General features: G+C 46.7%; 1 protein-coding gene across 5 annotated transcripts in view; it reads right to left on the bottom strand.

Annotated features, from left to right (window-relative positions):
• Nucleotides 1-16,054: 16,054 nt before the first annotated feature.
• The window catches only part of TTC17 (tetratricopeptide repeat domain 17), a 128,991-nt gene continuing 118,367 nt past the window's right edge, over nt 16,055-26,678 (bottom strand). For all 5 annotated transcript variants that reach the window (XM_040980130.1, XM_040980131.1, XM_040980133.1 and 2 more), the window contains 3 exons: nt 24,737-24,856; nt 18,939-19,082; nt 16,055-17,217 (listed from right to left, as the gene is read on the bottom strand). In XM_040980130.1, coding sequence (XP_040836064.1) covers nt 17,086-17,217; nt 18,939-19,082; nt 24,737-24,856 — 396 coding nt within the window. In that variant the 3' untranslated portion in view covers nt 16,055-17,085. The remainder of the gene's footprint in view (nt 17,218-18,938; nt 19,083-24,736; nt 24,857-26,678) is intronic.

The following is a 26,678-nucleotide window of genomic DNA, read 5'->3' as shown; positions in this document are numbered from 1 at the left end:
TCCTCAGGGAAAACTTTAAAACTGTGAAAGAACCTCAAGCTTTTCTCTTCCTAACCACATGTCATGTTTGTCCCCAGAGTGACCCAGCTTGATCACGCACCTTAGTCACCAGTGTTGGATCCAAATGACTATTAGCTGTTTCCAAAAATTCCATCCTCTTTAACAAAGCAAAGATTTGTCACCCTCAGGGGTATTCAAATGAGTGTGACAGCATCCCTGCAGGAACTCCTGATTCTGCCATCAGAAGTCAGAGTGGCCCAAGTGTATAGAGCATTTTATTTATTTATTTATTTATTTTAAGGTAAACTTAGGATGAAAGAGAGAGAGCTTCCATTTGCTGGTTCACTCTCAAATGGCCAGAATACCTGGAGCTGGTCCAAGCTGAAGCCAGGAGCCAGAAACTCCATACGGGTCTCCAGCATGGGTGGCAGGGGCCCAGGTACTGGGGCCACCCTCTGCTGCTTTCCCAGACTCGTAAACATGGAGCTGGATTTGTAAGCACCAGTTTAACTTGCTGCACCACAATGCCAGTACCAAGGTGATTACTTCATTGGGTTTGGTGGCTCAAGCAAAAGTCAGCCACAATCCATTAGAACTGTGAGTTGTAAACATCACAGATGAAGTAACAACTACCCGGATATGAGAGAAGGGATCCAAAGAACATGTAGAGAAAGTCAGAGAATGGAGAGGCTGTGGTGTCCAAGGGCACAGTATACAAGAGAGGCCTTACTGATTTCTGCTCTGGGACCTCTATGAAGACTAACATGGAACACAGGAGACAAAAGCAGAGGAAGTGGTGGCCCCAAAGTTCACCCAAAGTGGCTGTAAGTTCATCCAAAGTGCCATATCTTGCCAGAGCTGTGGAGTGTCCAGAAAGCACAACATTCTGTTTGCCTGGTCCATGGACTCCAATGCTTGGAAGAAGGCTGGGTAAATAATATGATCTGAGCTCATAGTGTGCCTCTGTGGTGCCAGACAGCATGGGCAAGGTGGAAATCTTTGCCCTGGGTACTGGGGCTAATGGTCTGGTAACATAAGCAATCTCTTTAAAAAGTACTTGCTCAACTGAACTTGAATGACCCACTACAGCCTACCATTGGCATGCTCCCAGGAAGAGAATGAGATGGATGTGGAACTTACATTGCCCCAAATAAGGTGTTCAGCCAAGCCCAGCCTAGAGAACCCCAAACTAAACTACACAGGCAGATGTGACCTCCGCCAAAACCCATGACCCCCACTCAAGCCCAGCCTTGGTCAGCCTGCTCCCATGTCAACCCAAAGAAAGATAAGAGATAATAAGAAATGGATAGTATTTGAAGTCACTGAATATTGGGGTGGTTTGTTACACTGTAAGAGCTGCGACATAGCCTGTTTATCAGGCGTTTTCAGTACATTTTGTTTATCTGGATATCTGAAAGGTCAGACACTATCAAAGAAGTTCACTTATCATTTGGTTAATATTATATCACATCTGCTGTCTGTCAGGGTCTAGGTGCTTCTAAGAAGCTAAAGCTAGATGGTGGAGGAAAGGACGGCCACTCCCCATCACTGGGGCTTTCCCCAAACAGGACTTCACCAATTGGGCAGTCAGGATGGGATCCTCACTCCTCAGGAGGACCAGTCTCACTTTTGTGGACAAACTACTTCTTTTAGAAGCAGTGTAAGCCCAGGCAGCAACCTCTCCCTCCTGAACGTTAAGAAATGCGGCTGATGTCACCAGCTATGGAGAAAATACTCCTTCCATCATGATTCCACCCAAGAAAGCGTCATTGAGTACCAGGCTAGGCACCAGGGACCCAAAGATGGCTGGGATCCAGTCATGATCTCTGGAGACACTGGGAGCTGAAGGGGGACAGAGTAGATACTTGTTAGCACGTTACCATAGCAACATCCCAGGCACTGCAGCCAGCCTGAAAACAAGGCATTGTGGGAGCCCATAGGGAAGAAGGCTGCCTCCACATGGAGCAGGTGACTGGAGAGCCGAGGCCTGAGTCTTTATGGAGAAGACAAATGAGAAGATGTTTTCTTTCTCGTTCCCCTGACTCCTGGGCTTTGTGATTTCAATCAGCCCTGCAGGTGCAGGATGTCAGAATCTTCCTTCAGACCCCAGTCTTCTCTCGGGTCAGCTCTATGGGTGAGGGGAGGAGAGTGTGGGCTTGAACAGGGTGACCACAGCACCTCAGTCAGTCTTTCCAAAATACCATCAACTCCAACATCCATGTTTATTTTGGAAATCTTTTTTTTTTTTTTTCCTTGTTAGCAAATGGCTCTATCTCCTTCCCACTTGGGTGGCCAGAATTAGGAGGCTTATTCTGGGAGTTTTCCCCTCACTGCACAGTTAATGGGATCTCCAGTCCTCCTCCTTTTCCTCTTCTTCCCCCTTCTTCTTTCTCTTCTTCTTCTGTTTCCCTCTCCTTCTGCTTCAGATTCATTTGTTTTTATTGAAAAGGCAGATTAGATTTTACAGAGAGAAGGAGAGACAGAAAGATCTTCTATCTGCTCATTCACCCCTCAAGTGGCCATAACAACTGGAGCTGAGCCAATCCGAAGCCAGAAGCCAAGAGCTTCTTTTGGGTCTCCCACATGGGAGCAGGGTCCCAAGGCTTTGGGCCGTCCTTGACTGCTTTTCCAGACCACAGGCAGGGAGCTGGATGGGAAGCGAGTTCCCTAGGGGATGCCAGCACTTGCAAGGTGAGTACTTAGTCACTGAGCAATCCTGCTGGGCCCAGTCTCCAATTTTCTCGCCCTTCCTCCCTCCAACTCTCCTTCCTTGCCCCTCTCCCGCCCTCCTTCCTTTCTTCCTTTGTTCTTTCTTTTACTGTGGTTTTGTGTATGTGTTTCTGTGTGTGTGATAACACCTACCACCGTTATTGTTAACAGAGATTCCATTCAGGGGCATTTGTTGCCTTTACATGGTTGTGGAGCCATTATCATTCCACATCTTGAGAACTTTCCCGTCATTCCATGCTGAAGCTCTCATTCACACAGGTGGGAAACATCTGGGTCACAGGCCCTTTTAGTGCTGTGGAATCATTTGATTTGTTCCCTCCACGGCAGCCACAGGCAGGATTTGAAGCTTAAGAAGTGGGGATGGCGCAGTGGCTCAATTGGCTCATCCTCTGCCTGCAGTACCAGCACCCCATGTGGGTACTGGTTTGTGTGCCAGCTGCTCCACTTCCCATCCAGCTCTCTGCTTATGACCTAGGAAAGCAGTGCAGGATGAGCCAAGTCCTTGGGACTCTATCCATGTGGGCCCTGAAGAGTGTCCTTTCTCCTGGCTTTGGATGAACTCAGCTCCGGCTGTGAATCAGCAGATGGAAGATTTTTATTTTTGTCTCTCCTTCTCTCTATAAATCTGCTTTTCCAATAAAAAATAAATCTTACAAAAGAAAAATAAAAGGAAAGAAAGAAAAGAAAGAGCGAGAGAAAGAAATAAAGAAGAAAGAAAGAAAGAAAGAAAGAAAGAAAGAAAGAAAGAAAGAAAGAAAGAAAGAAAGAAAGAAAGGAAACGAAAAGAAAAAGAAAAGAAAAGAAAAGAAAGGAAAAAAGAAATTCAAGAAGCCCAGGCTAGTTTTTCAGCTGATGATTTTGTATGGTCCATGAACAAGGATGTAAGTGCTCAAATGGACCTTGGCAGTACATAGGTTCCTCCCTTGTCCGTCTTCCCCCAGCACCTGGTAAACTCTGTCCTTCTTGTCTGTGGAATTTGTGGTACCTGTCCCTTGGTTACTGGATTATTTCATTTAGAACAGTCCTTAAGGTTCATGTATGTGTTAGAATTTCATTCTTTTTGGACGTTGCATAGTATTTCATTATAGGTGTGTATCATACATTTTGTTTTCCATTCATCTCTGTAGTGTTTGCCTTCGGGCTGTTGTGCATATGAGGGTGTGAACATGAATATGTGAATACCTAACCAAGTCCCAGCTTTCAACCTTTTGGGAAACTTAATTCTGATAGCGGAGTTGCTGCATCAAATGGTCACTCCACACTTGAATCCTTCAGACCCTGCCACGCTGTTTGCTGTAGTGGCTGCCCCAGGTCACATCTTGATTTCTCCACCTTCTCACCAACATTTATTGTTTTTAAAGACTTATATTCATTTTTATTGAAAAGTCAGATATACAAAGAAAAGGAGAGACAGAGAAGATCTTCTGTCTGTTGATTCACACCCCAAGTGACTGCAATGACCTGAGCTGAGCCAATCTAAAGCCAGGAACCAGGAGCTTCTTCTGGGTCTCCCATATGTGTGCAGGGCCCCAAGGCTTTGGGCCATCCTTCACTGCTTTCCCAGGCCACAAGCAGGGAGCTGGATTGGAAGCAGGGTGGCTGGGATTAGAACAAGTGCCCATATGGGATGCTGGCATGTGCAAGGCGAGGACTTTAGCCACTAGGCCACCGCACAGGGCCCCATTTATTGTTTTTGTTATCATTTTCTAGTAGCCATGCTAATGGGTTTGAAGTGGTGTCTCACTGTGGTTTTGCTTTGCAGATCTCTGGTTAATTGATATTGAACACTTTTTTTCGCTTGCTCATTGGGTCATTGTCTATTTTGTCTAGGGCATGTCTATTCAAAGTCTTCATCCATTTCTGAATTGGATTGCAGTTGTTATTCTGACTAAGTGTTAATTCTGGATATTAATCCCTTATCATTTAAGTGATTTGGAGATATTTACTCTCATTTTGTTGGCTTCCTTCCTTTTTAAAAATACTACTAATGGTGTCCTTTGATCAACAGAATTAAAATTTTTTTTATTGAAATCTGATTTGTCTATTCTTTTGCTACTTGTGTCTTGATTTTTTGTTTTTAATTTTTGTATTTAAAAAATTATTTGAGAGGCAGGGGGAGACAGACTGCAGAGAGATCTTTGCTCTCCTGGTTACTTCCTAACTGCTCACAAGAGCCAGGGCTGCGTCAGGCTGAAGCCAGGGGTCTGAAACTAAGTCATGTGTGGTAGGGACACAGCTCCTTGAGCCGTCACCTGCTACAAGGGCATGTGTTGTAGAAAGCTAAATAAGGAATGGAGTGAAGAATTGAACCCAGGCACTCTAAAATGGAATGCAGATGTCCCAAGTGGTGGGTTACTATTATTTTTTTAAGACTTACCTATTTTTTGAAAGTCAGAGAAACAGAGAGAGAGGGAGAAACAGAGAAAGAGAAATCTATCCACTGGTTCAGGCTCCAAATGGCTGCAATGGCCATGGCAAAGCGTGGCAGAAGCCAGGAGGAGCCAGAAACTACGTCAGAGTGTCTCATGGGTGCAGGGGCCCAAACAGTTGGGCTATCTTCTGCTGCTTTCCTAGGCACGTTAGCAGGAAGCTGGATCAGAAGCAGAGCACTCGGGACTCAAATGTATGGGAGCTGGCGCTGCAGATGGCAGCTTTGCATGATATGCCACAATGCCAACTCCTCCCCCACCCCGACAAATATTGCCTTAACCACCAGGCCAGGCATCTACCCTCAGTGCTTTCTGATGAAACTCTGCTGTTTTGTCATTTTCAACTCACCTGTCTAGTCTTATCCCAGAAGCTCATCTCCAAACCCTGACATTTTTTCTCAATGAGTCACACTCACTTAAAATTTGGTCATTTAATACCTATGGTCATTTTTTTTTTCTTTTCAAGATTTATTTTATTGTGCTTGAAAGCCAGAATTTAGAGAAAGAGGGGGAGTGAGAGAGAGAGAGAGAGATCTTCCATCTGCTCATCCACACCCCCAAATGACTGCCAATGGCCAGAGCTGAGCTGATCTAAGGCTGGGATGTAGAGCTTCTTCTGGGTCCCCCAAGTTGGGGTACCAAGGCTTTAGGCCATTCTCTGTAGCTTTTCTAGGCTATTAACAGGGACCTGGATATGAAGTGGAACAGCTGGAACATAAATTGGTGCCCATATGGGATGCTGGCACTGCAGGTGGAGGATTAACTTGGTATGCCAATGTGTTGGTCCCAGCCTCCAGTCATTCTTCAAACACCAATTAAGAAACATTTGCCATGTCTGTGAGGCAGATACAGTTGTGAATAATATGGGACCCCAGCTCTCAAGAAATTACTATTCTGGAGTTAGAGAGCTTGCCAAGAAACAGGCAAATGTCATTGGGAGAACAGCTGTGATACACTTCTGGTGTGTTTTCCCACTCAATAACCTGCTATTTCCCTCTTCATTCCCGCTGCAGCTTTCCTGGCGCTTGAGTTTGGGCCAGGAAGCTCTGGGAAAGAAAGGAAATCCTTCCCAGAACCAAGACAGCAAGAAAGCAAGAAAGATGCAACAGAGGGAAGCTCCCTGCAGACAGGAAGAGGAAGAGGAGGGATAAAGAGATCAACTGGTCCAGGCAAGGGTGTTGGCAAAATGCACAGATGTCTGTGACATCAACATCTGGGGTGCTGGTTCGAGTTCTAGTGCTCTACTTCCAATCCCAGGTTAATGTGCCTGGGAAAGCAGCAGAGCATGGCCCAAGTCTTTGGCCTTTGCACTCCCCTGGAGTGAGATCAGGGAGATCAGGAAGAAGCTAGTGGCTCTTGGCATTGACCTGGTTCAGCCCTGGCTGCTGGGTCACCTGGGAAGTGAACCAATGGATCGAAGATCTCTCCTTCTCTCTTTTTCAAAGAAATACAAAGAAATCTTCAAAAAAGAACAAAGTCTAATGAAGAGATTGTTTATGGGACCTAAAGGTGCTTTTCCTGTTGCAGAACTGAGTTGAAATGAATGACTTTTGTTATCCGCTGCAGAGACAACAAGGATATTTTGTTACCAGTCACAGACAAGACTGGGCCAGGGAGGGTTCTTTGGGATTGCTGACACTTGGGCTGACCCCCAAAGGGTGGAGAGAAGTAAGTGAGCCACAGGCAAGGTGAAGTGTTAATACAAAGAAATGTGGTCCAGTTTGTATTGTTCCAAGAAGCAGGAAAGCTGTTCCAGGGGGTTAGGGGAACCAAACAGGTTGATGGAGAGAGCTTACCGGCAATGCAGGTGGTTATTGCCCATCACCTCACAATCTAGGATTCCCCCAGACATTTCACGATAAAGCTCAGATTCCTCAGTTCGAAGCCTAAGTGCTTTCTTTCCTGATTTGTCTGGCCTCGTCTTCGACCGCTGTACCCATCCTCGGACCTACCAGCAGTGCTCCCCAGCACAACTCCCGTTGTGCACCACTCGATCTCCACTGGTCCCAGGCATTGGCCTGGTTCCCTCTTCTCCACTTGCCTTTCCTGTCCTCTATGGCAAGCTCCTGTCAGCTCCTCCAAGAAGCTTGTCCTGAGAGTCCCAGGCTGAGAGCTCCACCCCTCCTCTGCAGTTCCATTTTGCCTCCTGCCAGCCCCCTCCCCACTGCTGTCGGTCCTTGTTCATCCTTGTCTTCATGGGACTCTCCATTGCTTGGAGGGCAGCAATGGGGTCTTAGCCATTTGTGTACTGCTGTGTTTACCTGGTAGATGCTCGTGTCTACACTGATGTCTTACAAACATATTGCGCTTACTGGTTCTCTATCAAGCCTTAGATCTGCACTCCAATATGTGCCCTAGATCTGTGTCATTAGCTGCAGGGCTACATCAGAAGAACTCAGCACCACTTCATACTGTCTGCAACAGACAACTGTATGCATCCCTTCCTAACTTCACTTGCAGTGCTCAGTGATGCACACTGCTCCCCTAAAACTGGCCACTGGGATTATTTATACCACAGGAACTGGCAAAGGCTGCCCATGATGGCTCCTCCCATGTTTGATACCCAGTTGTCAAACATACACCGAGACACTGCTACATGGAGGGCTACAGGATTTGTTCGGACCCAGCGTGTAAACCCAGTGTGCAAGCCCATCTACAGAGCTCCTGACTCAGTAGGGCCTGAGAATGTGCATTTATGAAAAGCTCCCAATGAGGCTATTGGTCTGGGCGTCTATGGGCACCTCACAAACACACCCAACACTAAGGTCACCTCTTTCCCTTAAATCCACTACTGTTTTGTCTAATTTTTATTTTCTATTATTTTATTTTAAAGGCCAAGAGATAGCAAAGACAGACAGATCTTCCACCTGATGGTTCACTCCCCAAATGCCTGCAAGAGCCAGAGATGGGCCAAGCTGGAAGTCAAGAACCAGACACTCCACCTGGGTCTCTCACCAGGGTGGCAGAGCTTCTCTCTTGTGTCTGAGTCATCATGTGTATGTTGCCTCCAGGGAGTGCACTAGCAGAAAGCTGGATCAGAAGTGGAGGAGCTGGGACTTGAACTATGCACGCCAATGTGGGATGCATGCGGTTTAAGCTGCTGTCCTAGATGCCCAACCCTGTCCTGTGTTTTCTGTTGTGGTGAAAGCAAGTACCATCCATCTACTTCCTGAACCAGAAGCCTGGGATGCAGCTTGAAGCCTGCTTTGGCCTCTGTGGTTAAGGTGAACACCAGATCCTGGCAAGGGTCTGATCAGCCTGCCTTGAACCTTTGATCTTTGGCCTGTCCCTGGGACCTGTTACTTCATACCTCAGCTTTTCTTATCTTGCACTAGCCTCCTGGGCAGGCACCGTGCTTTCCTGCTTGATCACCACTATCTATTCTTCACATCCCTATCAATTGAATCCTAGTATTTCTGGCCTGGAAGATCCCAGTGGTTTCCCATCCAACGTCTCCAGGAGAGCATCTCTTCAACTCCTACCCTCTTTCCCTCTGTCACTCAACTGCTTTAGACCCCTCTTCCTTTTTCTTATCCCAGGCTCTAGTGCTTCCTTTCTCAGGGCTCCTTCCACTCTGCCTTGTCGTCATGAGGCTGTTGACCCTGCAGGCCCTGAGTGTCTCTGTCCCTACCTTTCTCGCCCATTTAATGCAAGCTCATGGGAGAGGAACTGAGTATGTTTGCTTAGTTTCAAAAATATCCCTTCCTCTGTGCTCATCATTGTGCCTTGCATACAAGAGTTGACTTGGCTCTGATTATCCCAGAAGATTCTAAAAATTTAGGTAGAAGACAATTACTCAGGAAAAATCTGAAGAAACACCATATTAGGGGGAAGGTAGTAAGGAGGGAAGTGAACAAAGCCAATGAAGGAGATTCTGGCAGGCTAGTTGCCTTGGGGGTAGCTGGAGCCCAAGTCCTGTGGAGGGCAAGAAGGATGCATAGGGTACCCCTGTGGGTGACACAATCTACCAGGCCACTGCCCTCCGGCACACCCTCCATCGATGGCTGAGAGCTGCTGTTCCTGTGTTTATTTTCCAGTGCTGCGCACCTGCTCAAAATCTGTAGCCAGAAAGAAGCCCTCAGGTCAAGACTCCATCTGTACAGCTTGCAGCCTTGGCATGTGGAAGTGATGCCAAACGCCATGGGCAGGCACAGTGCTCACTGCTTGATAAGTGGGCACAAGGGAAAGGGCATCATGGGCACACTTACAGGTACTGCTTCCTGAAGGAAACTATGTGGCCTGGCACACCTCCAAGTGCCCTCATACCCGAAGGCACCAGGACCTGCTCCAGTCACATCTGGGGATAACTTGAGCCCTAAACCCCGGCTCCCATCTAGCCTAGAGGAGCACCTCCAATGGGAGGTGAGGAGAGTTCTGTTTCAGGGCCCCAGGCTTTGGCCTTCTGATGAGCGTTCTGTCACCATGAGTTCCACTTCAGGCCGTGAGGTGAGCACCTAGAAGTGGCAGTGCAACCCAGAGACCAGGTGGGCGCTACCCCAGGGCACTTTCTGAGCATGGAGTCTCTCCTGTCTGCACGGTCCAGGACAGAAGACAGTGGAGACTCTTAAAGGGGCTGAACTTTTTTTTTTATTTAAGATTTGTTTATTTATTCATTTTTATATTGGAACGTCAGATATATGGAGAGGAGGAGACACAGAGAAAAAGATCTTCCATCCACTGATTCATTCCCCAAGTGACCGCAACAGCTGGAGCTGAGCTGATCTGAAGCCAGGAGCCAGGAGCTTCTTCCGGGTCTTTCATGCAGGTGCAGGGTCCCAAGGATTTGGGCCGCCCTCGACTTCTTTCCCAGGCCACTAGCAGGGAGCTGGATGGGAAGCAGGGCCGCCAGGACAGGAAACAGTGCCATATAGGATCCTGGCACGTTCAAGGTGAGAACTTTAGCTGCTGGGCTAACGTGCCAGGCCCTAAGATTTATTTTTATTGGAAAGTCAGATTTACAGAAATGGAGAGACCGAGATCTTCCATCTGCTGGTTCACTACCCGAGTAGTTACAATGGCCAGAGTTGACCCGATCTGAAGTCAAGGGCCAGCAGCTTCTTCTGGATCTCTTAGGTGGGTGCAGGGTCCCAAGGCATTCCTTTCTCAGGCCACAGGCAGGGAGCTGGATGGGAAGTGGGGTGGCTGGGATTAGAACTGGCCCCCAAATGGTATCCTGGCCACTGCAAGGCAAGCTACTGCGCTGGGCCCAGGGACTGATTTTTAAATTGTGTTTGAGTTGTATTTCTTTCTTTCTTTCCTTTTTATTTTTTTTAAGTTCTATTTCATTTTAATGCATTTAAGCATGGAAGACAAGAGGCAGGTGTGGTTGGTGGTTACATACTGGACAGTGTAGGTGGGGGGCTCCTCCGTCTGCCTCTCTTTTTGCCGCCTCCCCGTCTGCACCCAGGTGCTGTGAGCCGCCCAAAGCCTACTGCCACGACTGCCACGGTGGCTGTGGGTCCTCCTGCTACGCTGTGTGTGGTGCTCAGCTCCTCAGCCTGTGTCCAGCTGCCACCTGCAGGATTTGCAAAGCAATGGGCAGAGGTATTGCTCTGTTTCCTGGAAGTGGAGTGGTGGCAGCTGGGCCTTCATTAGCCACCCTCCTTCTGGAAGCTGCTCCCCCTGCACCTGGCAGCAGAGAGTCCCTTGTGAGAAGGGCTCCAGACACATCCTCCAGATTCTTGGGGAAGAATTAGGCGAGAATTCCCTAGCTCTCAGCAGTCACTTTCGTAAGTAAGCACTTGGTAAAGGTCTTCACGGATCTTCACTTCAGCAGGGACTTGGGCCCATGGTAGTTACTTTTAAATGTCAATGTCACTGGGATATGAGGCGCTCGAGTATCCGGGGTAACATTATCTCTGGGTGTGTCTGGAGTGTGTCTGGACCTTTGCATGATGACTAAGCAAAGCAGGTGGCTTTTTTTTTTTTTTAAATCATGTCTAGTCTCTTATAGCACAAATTTCCCCTGAGCCTCATGAGTGTTCATTGCATGCATGGATTTCAACTGTTCTTGCACCAGAATATGTTTCCTGTCCATTCCAGTTTCCACCAATTTTCTCAATTCCCTCGTGTGTGAGCATGCATGTGTATGTAGCTATGTCTGTGTATCTCCTATTAGCTCTGGTTCTCTGAAGATCCCTTATACAGGGTTTGATTTCAACCATGAGCTGCCTCCCTAAAGCAGCTCGATAGTTTCAGAGGAGTGAGACTTTTTGGGGTAGACATCTGCAGAGATTTGGGGGGTGGCAGGCATGGCTTAACTCTGGAGGTGAACTCCGGACAGGAGAGTGCTGTTAAGCCAGAGCACCTGACACCAGTGCGTCTTCTTGTGCTTCAGCCTCCATGACATGTGTCATTCATGTCCATCAGTAGCAATGCTTCTCTCACACACATACGTGGGAGTGGGGTCGATGCAGAGAAAGAGAACCTTTTCCATGTGCTACAATAGCTGGGGCTAGGCCAGGCCAAAGCCAGGAGTCTGGAACTCCATGCACGTTTCCCAGATGAGTGGCAGAAGCTCAAGCATGTCTTCTGATGCCTTCCTAGGTACATTGGCAAGGATTTGGATTTGAAATGGAGCAGCCAGGACCTGTACCAGCACTCTGAGATGCTGGCATCGCAGGCAGTGGCCTAACAGGTGGCATCATAGCACCGACTCGTTTTTTTCTTTTTTCTTTTAGAGTATAATACCTTATTGTAAGTCACGTTGGGCAGATGAAAGACATAATTTGACTTATGCTTCAACAGTGTTTTTCTTTAGGTTTTGTTTGGACCTGTATAATCGGATATCAAAGAGAAGAATAGTGATCCAAAGGACGAGAACTCGGGGGCAGTTTTGGGTCTGACAGTCCACACCCAACAAACAAGAGAATTCATTTCTAATGATGTATAAACCAATTTGAAAATTTTAAATATTTAAAAGAAAAAGCTATGTCCATAAAACAAGGGGAACTGAAACAGGAGCAGGTAGGCATGATGAAAAAGAATCAGACAGAAATCCCACACAGGAAAAATGCTACTGAAATAAAAAATCTCAATAGAGGTATTAAACAGTGGAGTAGACACAGCTGAAGAGGGAGTTAGTGACCTGAATGGTGGAATGAATAAATTCACAAAAGTAAAAAGGATAAAGAAATTTCCCCACGTATTTCAATTAAGTGCCTTTTTAAGGCAAGTTCCCTTACTGTGAGGCCAGGAACCATTGTCCTAAGCATGTCAACTTTTGAACTGTGGTTCAAAAATGATACGAAACTCTTCACAGAAAAGGTAGTTTTTTAGAATGGGGAAAGATTTAGTAGCAGAGATAAAGGCCTCTGTTAATTAGAAGAAATAAGATGTACAGGTTACCTAGTGTGGTCCCTGTTCCATGACTCACGTAGGTTGGGGCTGTGGGTGGTCTAGAGCTGGGGCTGAGGCCAAGCAATACCTCAGCACACTGGAAGTGACTTCCCCACACATCTGCTGAAATTCCCCATGATCTAGTCTTCCTTGTTCCTTTCAGTAGCTCCTATTCCCAGTCTAGTTTCCCTGATGTTGTAACGGCTTCTCTATTGTTGGATCTGTTCACCACCAATACAATAAAAAGTTCAGTAACTTTTTTAAATCAAAGAACTTCTTGTAACAGCAAGAGAAAGAGAAATAGAGTTAAGCATCTGACTGGAGACTAGATACCTAATCAGTCCATGTATGTGCCGTAAGAGCACCCAGTGAACAATGTCTCAGAAAGCCAGTAAAATAAAGCAAGCTTAAAAAACAAATGTGGTGTAAGAGTGGAAGGATGTGGCATTCCAGGTGATGAAACAACAGCAGGATCATAGCATAGGAATGTGGAAGATTGACACGTTTGATTTCTGGAAGTACAGTCTGGTGAAAGGCTGCTCTTTTCACTCAAGACAAGGTCCAAGCTCCATAGCTCTACTAATATCATCTTTCATGATCTGGACCCAGTCTCATTTTTCAACCACCTGCTCACCCACCCTTTTCCTCCCATCATATTGAAATATCTGCACTGGTCAATAAAAGTGCCTGAAACCAGGCATTTAATACTCGTTTGTTAAATGAATGGCAGAAGAAAACCACGAGGAAGCAGACAGGGAGCTATGGAAGACTTTACCTAAGGTGTTCAAATCAAGGTATGTGTGCCTAGAAAAAAAATAACATTGTCCCAGAATATTGGACAGTGGATCCACTAGAGAATTTGTTTTGTGGATCTCTGAGATTCAGGCTTCTTCTGGAGTGGACTCAGATCTCAAGTCCATCACTTCCTGGCTGTGGTCTTGCCTCTATCTATGTTCCTTAACCCGGCCAGCTTCCCCTTTTCCCAGTCATAAAATCAGGATAACAGTACTTACACTACTGGACTGGCGTGTTTAAACAAGTTTTATCTTATGTAAAACTCTATCGGAATAATCTTTTAACGTAATGATAGCTCAATACATTTCAGATGCTTCTTTGAGACACAGTCTCTTGCCTGGCTGAGTGAGTTGAAGCTACTGGGGTTTCTAGAGATGTATAAGAGTGTTTTCTCGAGTATCAATAGAAAGAGGGCCAGAAGGGAGCAGAAATCAGAGAGGAAGAAAGAGGACCCATCTGTCAGGGCACGGACTAAGGAAAAGCTTTGGAAATCAAGACAGCAATGCCAGCCTATAACAGTAGTGCTAGGTGGTTTGCTTTTGCTTAGAATTAACTTTTAAAAAAATAAATGTGTGAGTATAATGCTGTTAAACAGTTAAATGTGCATCTGTTGCACAAAGTAAATTCAAAACAATCAATACTAACTTTCTAAACAAAATAACTAACTCAAGAATTCCTTAAATTACCTAGTTTCAACAACATGGTGTCAAGAACTACATGTTACTAGTATTTTATCATTTTTAGTTCTCATAGTAATTCTCTGGCAAGAGCAGCAGCTCCTGTCATTGCCAGGTATATTTTCAATGAGAAATTATTTTAAAGTTAAATGATCCGCTTAAGGCCTTACTAAGAAACAGAACCAAGATTGTTGGACCCATTCTGGGGTTCTCAGAAGCAGGGACAGCCCCACCAGAGAGAGATGCAGCAAGGGCAGGGGGACAGGCTGCTATGAGGCCAAGCTCTTGGGGTGGTGCTGCCATAGTTCTCCAGTCTGCGTGGGGATCATGACACTGCTGCCCCTTACACTGGAGAGATGGGTTGCAAGTTCCACTCCCAGCAAGCTGGCACCTGTGTCTTAGCCTAGCCTAAGTCATTCCTTTAATGCAACTAGTAAATAAACTCAGAACTCTGAGATGACAGCAACAGGGCAGGATGGAGCAGACATGGACTAGGCTTGCTGATTCCTATCTGCCTGCCTATGCCCAGCCCGGGGTCTCTTGTCACTGGTACTGGAGGAGGTATACACATGTGGTCAACAAGCTATGGAATATAGCTTTGCATGCTGATTTAAAGTGTCATCTGCAACAAGGCTGGGGACCACACTATGGAAGCTCTTCCCAGTCATTTCAAAGAAAAGCCAAGGTCTTCCCCACTCCTCTCAGAGAAGCAGATTCACACTTAGTGCCTTTGCCCACACTTTGTATGAAAGCTGACTCGAAGCTCCTTCATTCAGTGTTGGCTGACCTTTCCTGATTTCAAATGGTCCAGAGTAGCAAAACGGCTGCTGGATTATTGACACAAGAGACATGGAGATCCACGTGCACACAAAAGCCTCTATGCAAATGTTTATTGCAGCTTCATTTATAATCGCTGAAAGCTGGAAACACCATGCCCTCCAGCATGCGAGCAAATGATGAACTGCCACTGCTCAGCACTAAAAGAAAATGGATGGAGTCATACAATACCACACAGGTGTGTCCAAAGTGCTTTACACTCAACGCATGAAGCCAGACTCAAAATGCTGTATGGTACATAATATCATTTATTGACCCCATGGAAAAGAACACTAAAGGGATGGGAAAACAGATCAGTGTTTGTCAAGGGTTATCAGTGGGGAGGTCTGCCCACAAAGGGGCCACATAAAGGGGTCTTTTGGGGATGAAAGTTTGGCATCCTGGTTGTGGTGGTGCAAAACTCTATATAAGTGCCACAACAGAGGATTTCATTGTATATCTTTGTTTGTTTGTTTTAGAAAACTCAACTAGCAACTTCAGGGAGTTTTCAGGAAAAACTTGAAAGCCCCAATGGAGGAAGGATGGGGCATCAATGTACTCAGTACTTCAGATAGTAATTCATGAACATCCCCTGAGTAAATAAAGGTTCACTTTATTCAGTAACAAATGTGCTGACTGTTCTCAAAATACACCTGATACAACGCTTGGGGATTAGCTGGCCTCTAATCGCACAGAGGACAGCGAGTTCACAGGTAGCTCACTGGCTTACCTGCTTCCTGGAAGTGACACAGGCTGTGCCAGCACCAAATGCTCCAATTCAGCGAGCCAGTATTTGAGGTGATTGGCATCTGATTATGTTCCTGGAAGGTCTAAAGAAATGCTCTCTTCAGTGGAATCTGGCCACTCGGTACTGGCATGATGCCCTTCTATGAAGCTTTCCTGGATGAACTCGGGCATCAGGGCTCATCTGAGGGTACACGACTCTGGGGCTTATTCTTCCTTTTCTGAGAAGTTCAATCAGATCCCAGACACTGAACAGCTACTGACTTTTCTGGTCATATGCATCATGCCAGTAAGTTCACCAACCCCCAGTCTTGGTGATGGGTGGATTCTTCCCGCACTTCTCCGTGGCGGAAAGAAAGGCAGATCAAGACAGCATGAACCATATAATACACATACCTTCATAAATAAAGCTGTGCTTTGAGTTTAGATATTAAAAAAAAAAAGTAGCATGAACCTTGGGAAGATCAGATGGAGAACAGTCCAAATTAGCCTGCTTCTAGAGAGAAACCAAACACAGAGTGCCTATTTTGCTCATAAACAACTTTTATTTCTGTTCTCAGTATGTGCCCTTGAAAATCCCAGAACACTGGAGTTTCTGATCCTCCTAGGACCAAAGGTGAAAGCATGGATGGAGACGCCCAGCCTTGTCTCTTTGCCCTCTGCTGAGGAGCCATGACTGGAGGTCTGAGAGAGAGGGAGCTGACCCGCACACTTCCTTCCCCGATGGGTAACATGGCGAACAATTAGTAAGACAGACTGTCTGTAGAGGGCCTCAAATATACATATTCTATAATCTATATATAAACCTGTTATATAGGAATTCCACTTATTGGTTTCCTTGTGACTTATAATTGAAGTACATATGATGGAGATGTTGAATACGGCTCATTTCCCCTTCTCGGCCCCCCTCCCTCCCCAACATAAATAACATCACAAAGGTCATGTGATCCTAAGAGTTGTTTTGTTGTTGTTGTAAATATTTTGCTTTGAAAATCATTTCCCTCTTCCTCCCCTGCAAACTCCTTCTGAGTTTGGAACAGAGAGAGCAGCACGGAGCGGACGAGACGAAGGCAGCATGAGATCTGCTAGGGACAGGTGTGGAGCGCTGCTTCTCACCGACTGGCACAAGGTGGGCTTTTACTGACAGCAGAGGCTACACTGCAAGCAGAGGATGTGCAATGTGGCTCTGTCCCCAAAGAGGAGGCTGGCTGGCCCACTAAGACAAGCCCTAAAGGCATCGAGGTTTTGAGACAGAGCACAGCTCCCAATGTGTTTTGGCTCAGTATTTACATAATATCTTTAAGCTGCATTTTGTTTTTCTTAAAAAAAAAAAAAGAAGAAGAAGAAATGTGTGTTTCTTGAGGATACCCCTTCTGAGGCTGGCTGGGGGAAAGAGGAACTTATCAAAAACAAACTGATTCTCACATATGTCAAAGTCCTGTTGTAAGTCTAACGTGGTTATTTTTACACACATCATTAAGAGTAGATACTGACAATGACTTTCCTGCTTTTAAGAGCATGGATCAAGATGGAGAGAGAGAGAGAGGAGGGGTGTCCTACGGAGAGCGCCGGCCCTTCTTCAGCATCAAGTGACACTGGATGGTCTGGATGCGGTTCTTGGCGGGGACAAACTCAGGCTGCAGCTTCAGTGTGGATTCATACCACACCAGGGCTTTCTCAAACTCCTCCTGTGTGGGGGGCAAAGGGACAAAGGTGAGAGCCATGGCACCGTCAGACTAAACACATCCAGTGACCTCTCCCTTCTCCACAAGCACCTCTGGCCAGTGCCACCCTTGTGGCACTTTCTCAAGTTTTTGTGGAAGAACTCTGGAGGTGTGGGAGCAAACAGCAGCTGGCTCTAGCCCTGGGGTAGAACCAGACAAAGTCCCGGAACAACAGTGAAGTACTACATCACTGAGTCCTTGACTTGTACCTGGGGACCCGTGACATGTGTTCATTGAATCCTCACTGAAATCTCTAGAACCAGGCCTGGAGAATGCTAACTGTGTCTACCTAAGTTTTCTACATCAGCTGGAAAGAAGTGAAGTAAGAATAGGTCTCTCCAACAGACTCGTACATTTTGAAGAGTTGAGTCTAACATTCCAAAGGGCCAGCTGGTTTGGAAATGACCACTACCATCCTGAGGGCATTCATCTTTGGGTTGGAATAATAGTTTCAGAGAAGAGTCAATCAACAGGTGAAATGATTCTCTCTAGCCAAACAAGGGGGAGAATGCCTCACTCATAACAGCAAATCTCACATTTGCTGGGGACAAAAATGCATTCTTCAATTTTAAGAAGCAGGGAGGTAACTCTGCACACTCAGCAATCCCTACCTGGACCAATTCCACTTCCTGCCTCTCAAGCAAAGATGACACAGAAAGCTTACAGTGCAGGGATGCTCTGTTACCTCTTACTAAGGGCATCTTGAGACCTGCCCTGTATGTGATACCACATTTTAGATGAAAGTGGATGACATGAGTCTCACATTAAATCCTATTATGACACTAGGGTGGTGGGACCCTGGGATTTTAAGCTCTGAGATCACTCCTTGGTTTGGACCAGAAGGAGGGATCTGGATGATGGTTCTTGCATTCCCTTATTTTAAATGGTGTCCCACCAAACTGGTGGAACTTCGTAACTCCTGAAGTATTTGGTGAGTACTTAACTATGCACCGAACACTGGGAGATGCTGGGAATAGAAGAATCAAGAGATTCTTGTCCTTTAAGGAACCTGCATCCTACAAAACCAGGTGAAAATGTGGCCAGAGAAACAAGTATAGCATTCTTGAGGGCAGAGGTGTGGAGAAGTGGCTCAGATGCAAGTGGGGGAACCAAGTGTGTTTACACTCGCATGGAGTGTTAGGTGAAGCTTTCTGCAAAAGCTGGTGTCTCCAGAAAATTATAGACAAATCTGATTCTACTGTTAAACAGCTGCAAATAACTTTGACACATTTCATGTACTTTGAGGAAATTTTCAAACTCCTTATCCTTATCTCTGATGGCGCTAGTGATTTTAAACATGAAACCGATACACCGGGGCAGGTGTCTGGTGCGGCATGAAGGATGCTATTGCAACGCTGACATCCTTGTTGGAAGGCCCAGCTGTGAGTAGCATTTCTGCTCCCACTTGCAGCTTCCTGCAGATGTGTACCCTGGAGGGCAACAGGTGTAGCTCAACTGATGGAGTTTTTGTCAACATACAGAAGACTTGAATTGAGTTCCCGGCTCCTGATTTCAGCCCAGTTTAACTCTGCCGATTGCTAGTATTTGAGGAGTGAAATTGGATGTGAGCTGTCTAACAAGTAAACTGAAGAAAAAAAAAAAAACCAACCACAAAACCTCCCACAGAGTCGCACTCAATGGTGTGCGTATGTGGCTAGTGTGCTCTGTCCACAGCCCGGGCTCACCATCGCCACGTAGACGTTGCCCAGTGTGAAGTGGTTCACAGCGAAGTGTGGCGCGATTTCCACTGCCATGGTGGCTACGATGACGGCATCGTTCCAGAGCTTGGCATTGTGCAAGATGTTGGCCAGGCTGATGAGGGGCACATCCTGGCAGAAGGAAAAATGGTGAGAAGAAAATGGTGGGTTGTGAGTTTTCATTCTTCTGTGACCATAAAAAAGGGAGTTGATAGATGCTGAAAAACGAGTAATATAACTCACATGCTAGGCTGATGTTTGCTAATGGTCTATGAAATATAAGCAGTTTGCACCAAAATACAGATCAATTTGGTTTTTTTTTTATAATTTTATTTTTTATAATGATTATATGGTTGGTCAGGGTGGGAAGAATCAAGGTTTAAACAAGGAAAGCTTAGAACCAGACAGGAAACGGTCAGCGTGGATTCACATATACCTTACTAGGTGGGACACAAAGATTAGTTACTCCTCACTAAGGTATTGAAGATTTTTCTGCACACCCTAAAACTGTTCTGCACCTCAACTGTTGACATATGACTTGTTAGATTTATAAGCCAGTTTAGACTATCCTAAAATCTGCCATGTTCAGCAAAATTATGCTTCAACACTATAAACTCCTAAATACTAAAATGAAAATAGACACGAGACAGCTGAACAGTATCCTATAGCCATTTTAAGGTGTATAGCAGCCGGTTCTGTATATAAACTAAAATTGAAATGTCAATGAAGTAGTCACAGGATGTGGTTAAGAACTTGCATTTTTTAAAACATAGTGGTTACTCAATACCATGTCAATTAATTCGATAATATTGTAAATTGTTGTTGATGTTATGTTGGGGCTTTTAATTGATTGGGATGATATTTTGCCAGCTCTACCTTCAGACCAGAGAAGGTCTCCCCAAGAAACTGTTGAATTTATCTGGACAATAAGATGCTGGACTCTATGCTTGGTATATGTTTGCAAAGAAAGAATCTTGACTGAATTTGAACTGTAATACTGCAACGAGGTGGAGGAATCCTCCATGGGGGGAGGGCACGGGGAGGGGTTGGGGGAATCCCAGAGCCTATGAAACTGTGTCACATAATGCAATGCAATTAATAATAATTTTTTAAATGACAAAAAAAAAAAAAGAATCAAGGTTTAACCTGGAGAGTGCATGTTCCGGGAGTGGCAGTGACCCAGTAGGGAAATAGTGGGCTCCTCCCTCTTGGGTTATCACTCCCACTGGTGAGCATGAAAACCAGGACTGGGGCAGTGGTGGCTAGACAGAACAGCACCTACCAACATGTGTGTGGGCTGGACGGGGGGCTGGTTGGGTTGAACTAGGCTTCAATGCCCATTGACATGTATGAGAGCTGAATGGGATGTGGGACAGACTGGACCAGTCTGCCGTACATACTGGCAAGCATGGGGAACTGGGATGGGGATGGGCCTGGTGGGAGTTACTGTGGGTCGCTCCAACTAGGCTGCAGCTCCCACTGGTTTGTGTAAGGACCAAGTGTGTGCTGGGCAGAATCAGGCTGGACTTCAAAACCCATTGGTTCATGTGGAAGACAGGTCTAGAAAGAGAAATGACCCAGCAATTGCAACCACCAGCTGATTGGGGCGACAGACTGTGCTGGACCCTGTACTGGCAAGCACACACAAGAATCAGGTCTGGGATCACCTCAGAAGAAGTTTCTTTGGGGATCCCTCCAACTGAACTGCTAATATCAGAACCCCAACCATGAGAAGTGCAGGTTCTACAGTCTGACCATGGAGTGCAAGTGTCAAAGCTGAGCCTCCTCAGGCTCAGACAGAACAGTGGACAGCATATTCCGGTGCACATGGAGGATATGGCAGTCCACCAGAACCTGCAGAGGACACCTGGTACCACAACAGAGGATGGAGGACAGAACAAATCAACCACCCTAGCCAAGAGTTGGCAGAGAAAATCTGGGCAAAATGAGACTCTTAAGGTGGACTATGTCAACCAGTGGATTCTGCAGTGATTTCATCATGCTTGGAATGGTGAGACTGGCAGCAATTAATAACTGTTGAATTATCAAAACCACCTGAGCAGGACCCTTGTAGCCTGCCCCACATTGGGGACCCTGGGATGGGTGGGAGGCTGGGTGGGGCTTCTCTCTTTATTTCTCCCCTTACCCCAAATACAGGAAAAAAAAATAATAATAAAAATGTAGAAACAATGGTCTTACCCACTTTCCTATAGCCTTTGACCCTTGTGCCCTAACCAACTATGTAAAGATTATCAAAATAAAATAATTACAAAAACCAAGGTTTAGGGAAAATTGGGTGAACTCATTGTTTCCAATTTTGTTATTTCTTTGTGTTTTTTTCTGGGGGAAGGGGACACACAAAGGGGGAAGCTACACACGACTTTCCAAATGCCCCAGTACCCAGGGAGGAGGAACCGCCACCTCATATCAAGCCAGAGTCTCAATGTGTACATATGCAGAGGGTTCTGCCCAAGTGGTCTGAATAGTCCTGAAATGCCATCAGTTTCACTGATCCAAGGATGATGTCGCTCCCCAGTGTCCACTGGCCGACACAGTAAGCCTCAATTCGCTGAGATCTTTTGCTGTCATCGTTTGAATGCAGTAGTTGTTCAGTTTGTTCTGTTCTTCTTCTGCTATTGCTCCAAATGAGCTGCCAAAATTCTCCTTTTACAACAGGGTCTGTGTCCACTGCCCCACCTTTCTCACTAATTAGGACATGTTCTTGAAGGTGAGCCCAAGGACCTAGCCAGGCATCCCAAACCTCTCTGGATACCCCATTCCTGGGGTTTTCACAAGCTCAGCACCCACCTCTCAGGCAGGCCCCAGGACCCAGGTCAGGTGACTCAAGCCCTGCTGGCTTCCCTATCCCCTGGGCTCACGAACCCAGCACGTGCCTCACAGGCTGGCCCCAAGACCCAGGCTAGGCAACCCAAGTCCCTCCGGATTCCTCACCTCCAGGGCTCACGAACTCAGCACCCACCTAGTAGGTGGGCCCCACAACCCAGGCCAGGTGTGCCGAGCCTCACTGGCTCCCCCACCCTTGGGGCTCATGAACCCGACACCTACTTCACAGGTAGGCCCCAGGCTCCAGGCCCAAGCCCCAACAGATCCCCTGTCCCTAGGGCTCACAAACCTGGCTCCTACCAATGCAGGTGAGCCCCAGGACCTGAGCCAAGCTTTCTAAGCTCTGTAAAATACCCGGTCCTTGGGACTCATGGATCTGGCCCCCACTGACCTCACCACAATCTTTTTGCTTGGCCTGGCTTAAACTACCCTGCCCCTTGTTCCAGCTTCTGCTGGTGGGTGCTGCAGCCTATCTCAGCCCAGCCTGATTACTGTCCTGGCCCAAATGTGAACTGGCTGATATTGTGGCCTGATCTGGCCCCTCCTGCCCCCTGTCCAGGTTCTCAGATTTGCCAGTGGGTGTTATGAACTGGTCCAGACTGGTCTGCCCCATACTTTCCCCACATGTATGTGGTGGGTACTGTGACCTGGCATGGTCTGGTCTGGTCTGGGCTGTTCCTTGCCTTGCTTCTTGCGTTCTCCTGTAGAGACTGTACCAATGAAGGAGTTTCCTAAGTTCTTCTATCGAGTCTCCTCCCAGTGGCAGTTCTCATGCACACCAGTGAGTCCTTGGCCCAGGTTGACTTTGTCTACCTACTGTCCTGGCAAGAACAGTGGCTTTGTTCAACCACCCCTCACCCATTCTGATTCTTGCTGTTGGGTGTTGCAGCCCAGCGATACCTGGTCTGTGCCCAGACACAGCTCTTGAGTGGTTCAGTGGGAGTGAAGACCTAGCCCAGCCTGTTCGACAGCTAATATGGTTTTCATGAGTACCAGTGTGGGCTGGAGTCTAGCCTAAATCTGTCGCTCCCCAGACCCAGTGCACACCTGTGCTGGTGGAGGCTGCAGCCATGTCCAGCCCAGCTTGCTGTCCCCAATCCTGCTCTTGTCCTTACCAATGGGAACCGCAACCCAGCTGGGGCATCCCATAAACTCCCCAGCCAGGCCTGCCCCCACCCATAATTCTTAGGTGAACCAGCAGAGACTGCAGTTCTATAGGGTGAGCCCACACTTCCCCCACAGATTCTGCTATCAGAACCACTTCTCTCAATCTTGCTCTCCTCTCCACATCAATTTGGTGTCAGCTCCCTACTTACATACACATGTCATGGACTTATCTATGGAAGTCCCTCAGCTGTAATTCCTAGTCTGGATATAAAATCACGGTCATCACTTACTGCCACCTGTGAAATCCTATCATTGCCCTATAAATCAAGACCCCTCAAATTGCAAGGGTGCTTTGCCTGGCAGCCCAAAGGACTTCGCCTAGCGCCTTTGGCATCCATGCCACCTGGGCCCATCCAAGGGGAGCAATGCAGCCTGGCTACAGGCACCTGTGCGGGTCAAAAACCTTCCAGGATGGGGTGGTCCTGGAAGCCCCCTGAGTATCCCTTCCTCGAGGGAGCCAATGTGCTCAGCTGTGATTACCTGCGCCAGTCCCAATTAGTTCTTTCAATGCCAAAGTCTTGCCATAAAACAAATACCAAGCCAAAACAAAAAAAGTCGGTTGGCTAAAAGCTCCATGTCTAACTGCAGCTTACTAATAGAATGACTGTAGAGTTGGCTCCAATCCACAGCTCACATGTTGAGCTGTGCTGTGATTGTGCCAAAGTATTTTCTGCAAAGATACAGGACCACCTATAGCAGGGGCTGGAAAACTCTGGCCCACAGGTGACATACATCTTGCTTCTGTCAAGTTTCATCAGAAGACAGCCATCCTCATACCTTTATGTACTTCTACACACTACAGTGATAGAATCAAGTCATTGCCACAGAGGCTTGGCCTGCAGAACCCAAACATTTTACTGCCTGGTCCAATACAAAGTCACTGACCCCTGAGTAGAGGCATGGCCCTTCCCTCACTGTAATCAGCATAGGTGATGGACTGAGCAACAAGAAGACCATGGCAAGTATTTACTCTGTATGCGCTACCTGGGCGACTGCTGCCTACAATCCATCACACAGTATTTGGTTTGACAGCACACACACACACAGGAAGCATCCCTCCCCAACAACAACAAAAAAAAAAAGACACAATTGTCCATGTCTTTACTAGATATCCAGTGTATATCCTTAGTTGAGGTCATGGTAGTGCTGTAATTTGCCCAAGGTTACATAGCCAGTTAGAGACACAACTGAGTTTAGGACTCAGTAATGCCTACCATACAGCCCGTATCTCCTCTACTATTCCATATGACATTCTCAGCCATCTTAAGTGTAACAGGATTTTGCGAAGGCAAGACTGATGCTACACAGGTTAGTTCAAAGTTCTTTGTGTGTGTGTGTGTGTGTGTAAATAAGTTGGATAAAAACCAGTAACTGGCCAACTTGTGTGAAGGAGTGACCACTTGCTTCTGTCTCTATGGAAAGCAAGTTGCATAGGTCTCCTGGCCCCTGGAAATAAGCTCAATCCGAAATGAGACATGCTGGTGGTCTGCTGAGGGGCTCTGAATGCTACAGAAGGGGTAGTGAAGGATGCCAGGTTTTATGCAGATTTTGAAGACCTGTTGCCATGTTCCAACTTGCTGAGGAGGCATTTATGGGGCTACATCACAGGCTTGCTGCTGTACAAGCTGAGTCTTAGGCATCCCTGCTCCTGCCTTTCTTTGCCTCACTTCTTTACTGGCTGACCGGGAGGAAGCCTTGTTGCAAACTCCAGACTACATCATGGGGAATGGAAAGGCCCAAGCAACACAGCTTCCCACCTGCAGGGTCCAGCTCACCTTCATCTGGTGTGGCGCATAGTGGAGGGCCTGGCGCAGGCAGTCGATGGCCTTCTTCCCTTGGCCTTTCACTCGCCAGTAGAGGGCGGCCATGCTGGAGAGCACCCAGGAAGTCTGGTTCTGCAAAGAAACAGACAGCTGAAGCTGCTGCCTCTTCCCAAACATACAAATGCACTTACATTTAGCTATGTGTACTATGTTCCACCCTTTCACCATGCCCCCTCCACCAGGGACACGCATCCTAGTCTACAGGTCCTCTGGCATTCAGAAATGGTGCCAGGCATTCAGCTTTCTGGATCTTAGGGTTTTTGCTCAACACTGTGCTTCAGAGCTGCATCTGTGCTGTATATAGTTCCAGCTCTTTCCATTTCCTTGCTGGACAATTCCACGTCTGCTGAGTGAATCTGCTATAGGATTCTGGGTTTTTTACTGAGGGCTGTTTCTGGTTTTGATGTACCCTGGTGCACATAAACATGCAGTTTCTTTGGAGAGATACTTAGAATGCTGCATCACAGGATATGCAAATACTCAAAGGGAAAAAAACCCCACAAACCCACAAGCAAGAGAATGCCAAATTGTTTCCCAGAGGTGGTGTGCTTATCTGCAGTCTCACTGACATTGTTCCAAATCCTTTCCACTGTTGGTGTTAGCAGTGGGACAAAACGGGATCCTCCGGTGGTCTTGTGTTTCGTGGTGATTAGTGAACTTGAGAGTTGCTTCTTGTGTTAGTTCATCACAGACATATTCTGGTTTTGATGGCTAGTCCTTAATTCATGCAGGATGAACTATTTGAAAATAACCAGGCTATTGCCCCAGGACAGTTTCCTGAATAGCTCCCCTTTCATTCCAGTGTTACTTAATTTTTTTTTTTTTTTGCTTATTTTCATTTATTGATTTAAAGATTTATCTTTATTGCAAAGTCATATATATATATATATATATATATAGAGAGAGAGAGAGAGAGAGAGAGAGAGAGAGAGAGAAAGTGCGCAAGAGAGGAGAGACAGAGATCTTCCATCTGATGAGTCACTCCCCAAGTGGCCGCAATGGCTGAAGTTGCGCTGATCCAAAGCCAGGAGCTTCTTTTAGGTCTCCCATACTGATGCAGGATCCCAAGGCTTTGGGCCATTTTCAACTGCTTTCCCAGGCCACAAGCAGGGAGCTAGATGGGAAGTGGGGCTGCTGGGATTAGAACCAGTGCCCATATGGGATCCCAGTGCGTTCAAGGCGAGAACTTAAGCTGCTGAGCTACTGTGCCATGGCCTGTTTATTATTATTTTAAAGGCAGAGTTTGCGAGAGAGAAGGAGACACACAAAGAGAGATCTTCCATCCACTGGCTTGCTCCCCAAATGATGCAATGGCTGAAGTTGGGCTGGTCTGAAGCCAGGTGCCAGAAGCTTCTTCCGGATCTCCCACAAGAGTTTAGGGGCTCAAGGATTTGGGCCATTGCTGGGGTCCATGCAGTAGGTGTGGATGGCACGAAGGTGTGAAGAGAACAGCTCCCTGCTTGGCAGGGCCCGGGGAGCTTCCAGCTGTTTGGCAGGGCCCGGTGGATTTCTCTCAGACCACCTTGATGCTGTCTCACCCCCTGTTTGCATGGACACTCAAGCTCCCCACTAAGGATTCTGTAATCTATTGAGGCATTGTTGTTTGCCCCTGTGAGATGGCTTTGGCAACCAACGTGAGCTTGAGAGTAAATGTTATTGATAATGTCTTGGTGAGTGGGCCTTTAACTGCACACAGGAGTATAATTAACCCCATGCCATTTCTGGACACCTGATCGTGTGCCTACCCATTGCCCTGAAATCGGGCCCAGACATATAGCATGCCTTCTGCAAAATGGCTTAATAAGAATTTTACAAACTAATGGAAGTGATGGGAGTATGAGTGGAAACTGCTATGGCAAAAATATAGTTACTGTGACCCTAAAGGTTCGCCTGT

The sequence above is a fragment of the Ochotona curzoniae genome, unplaced genomic scaffold (genome assembly GCF_017591425.1).
Source record: "Ochotona curzoniae isolate NIBS_2020 unplaced genomic scaffold, NIBS_Ocur_1.0 contig_3432, whole genome shotgun sequence".
NCBI classification, from domain to species: domain Eukaryota; kingdom Metazoa; phylum Chordata; class Mammalia; order Lagomorpha; family Ochotonidae; genus Ochotona; species Ochotona curzoniae.
Note: the sequence above shows the minus strand (reverse complement) of the source record. Positions and strands in the feature narration are given on the sequence as shown.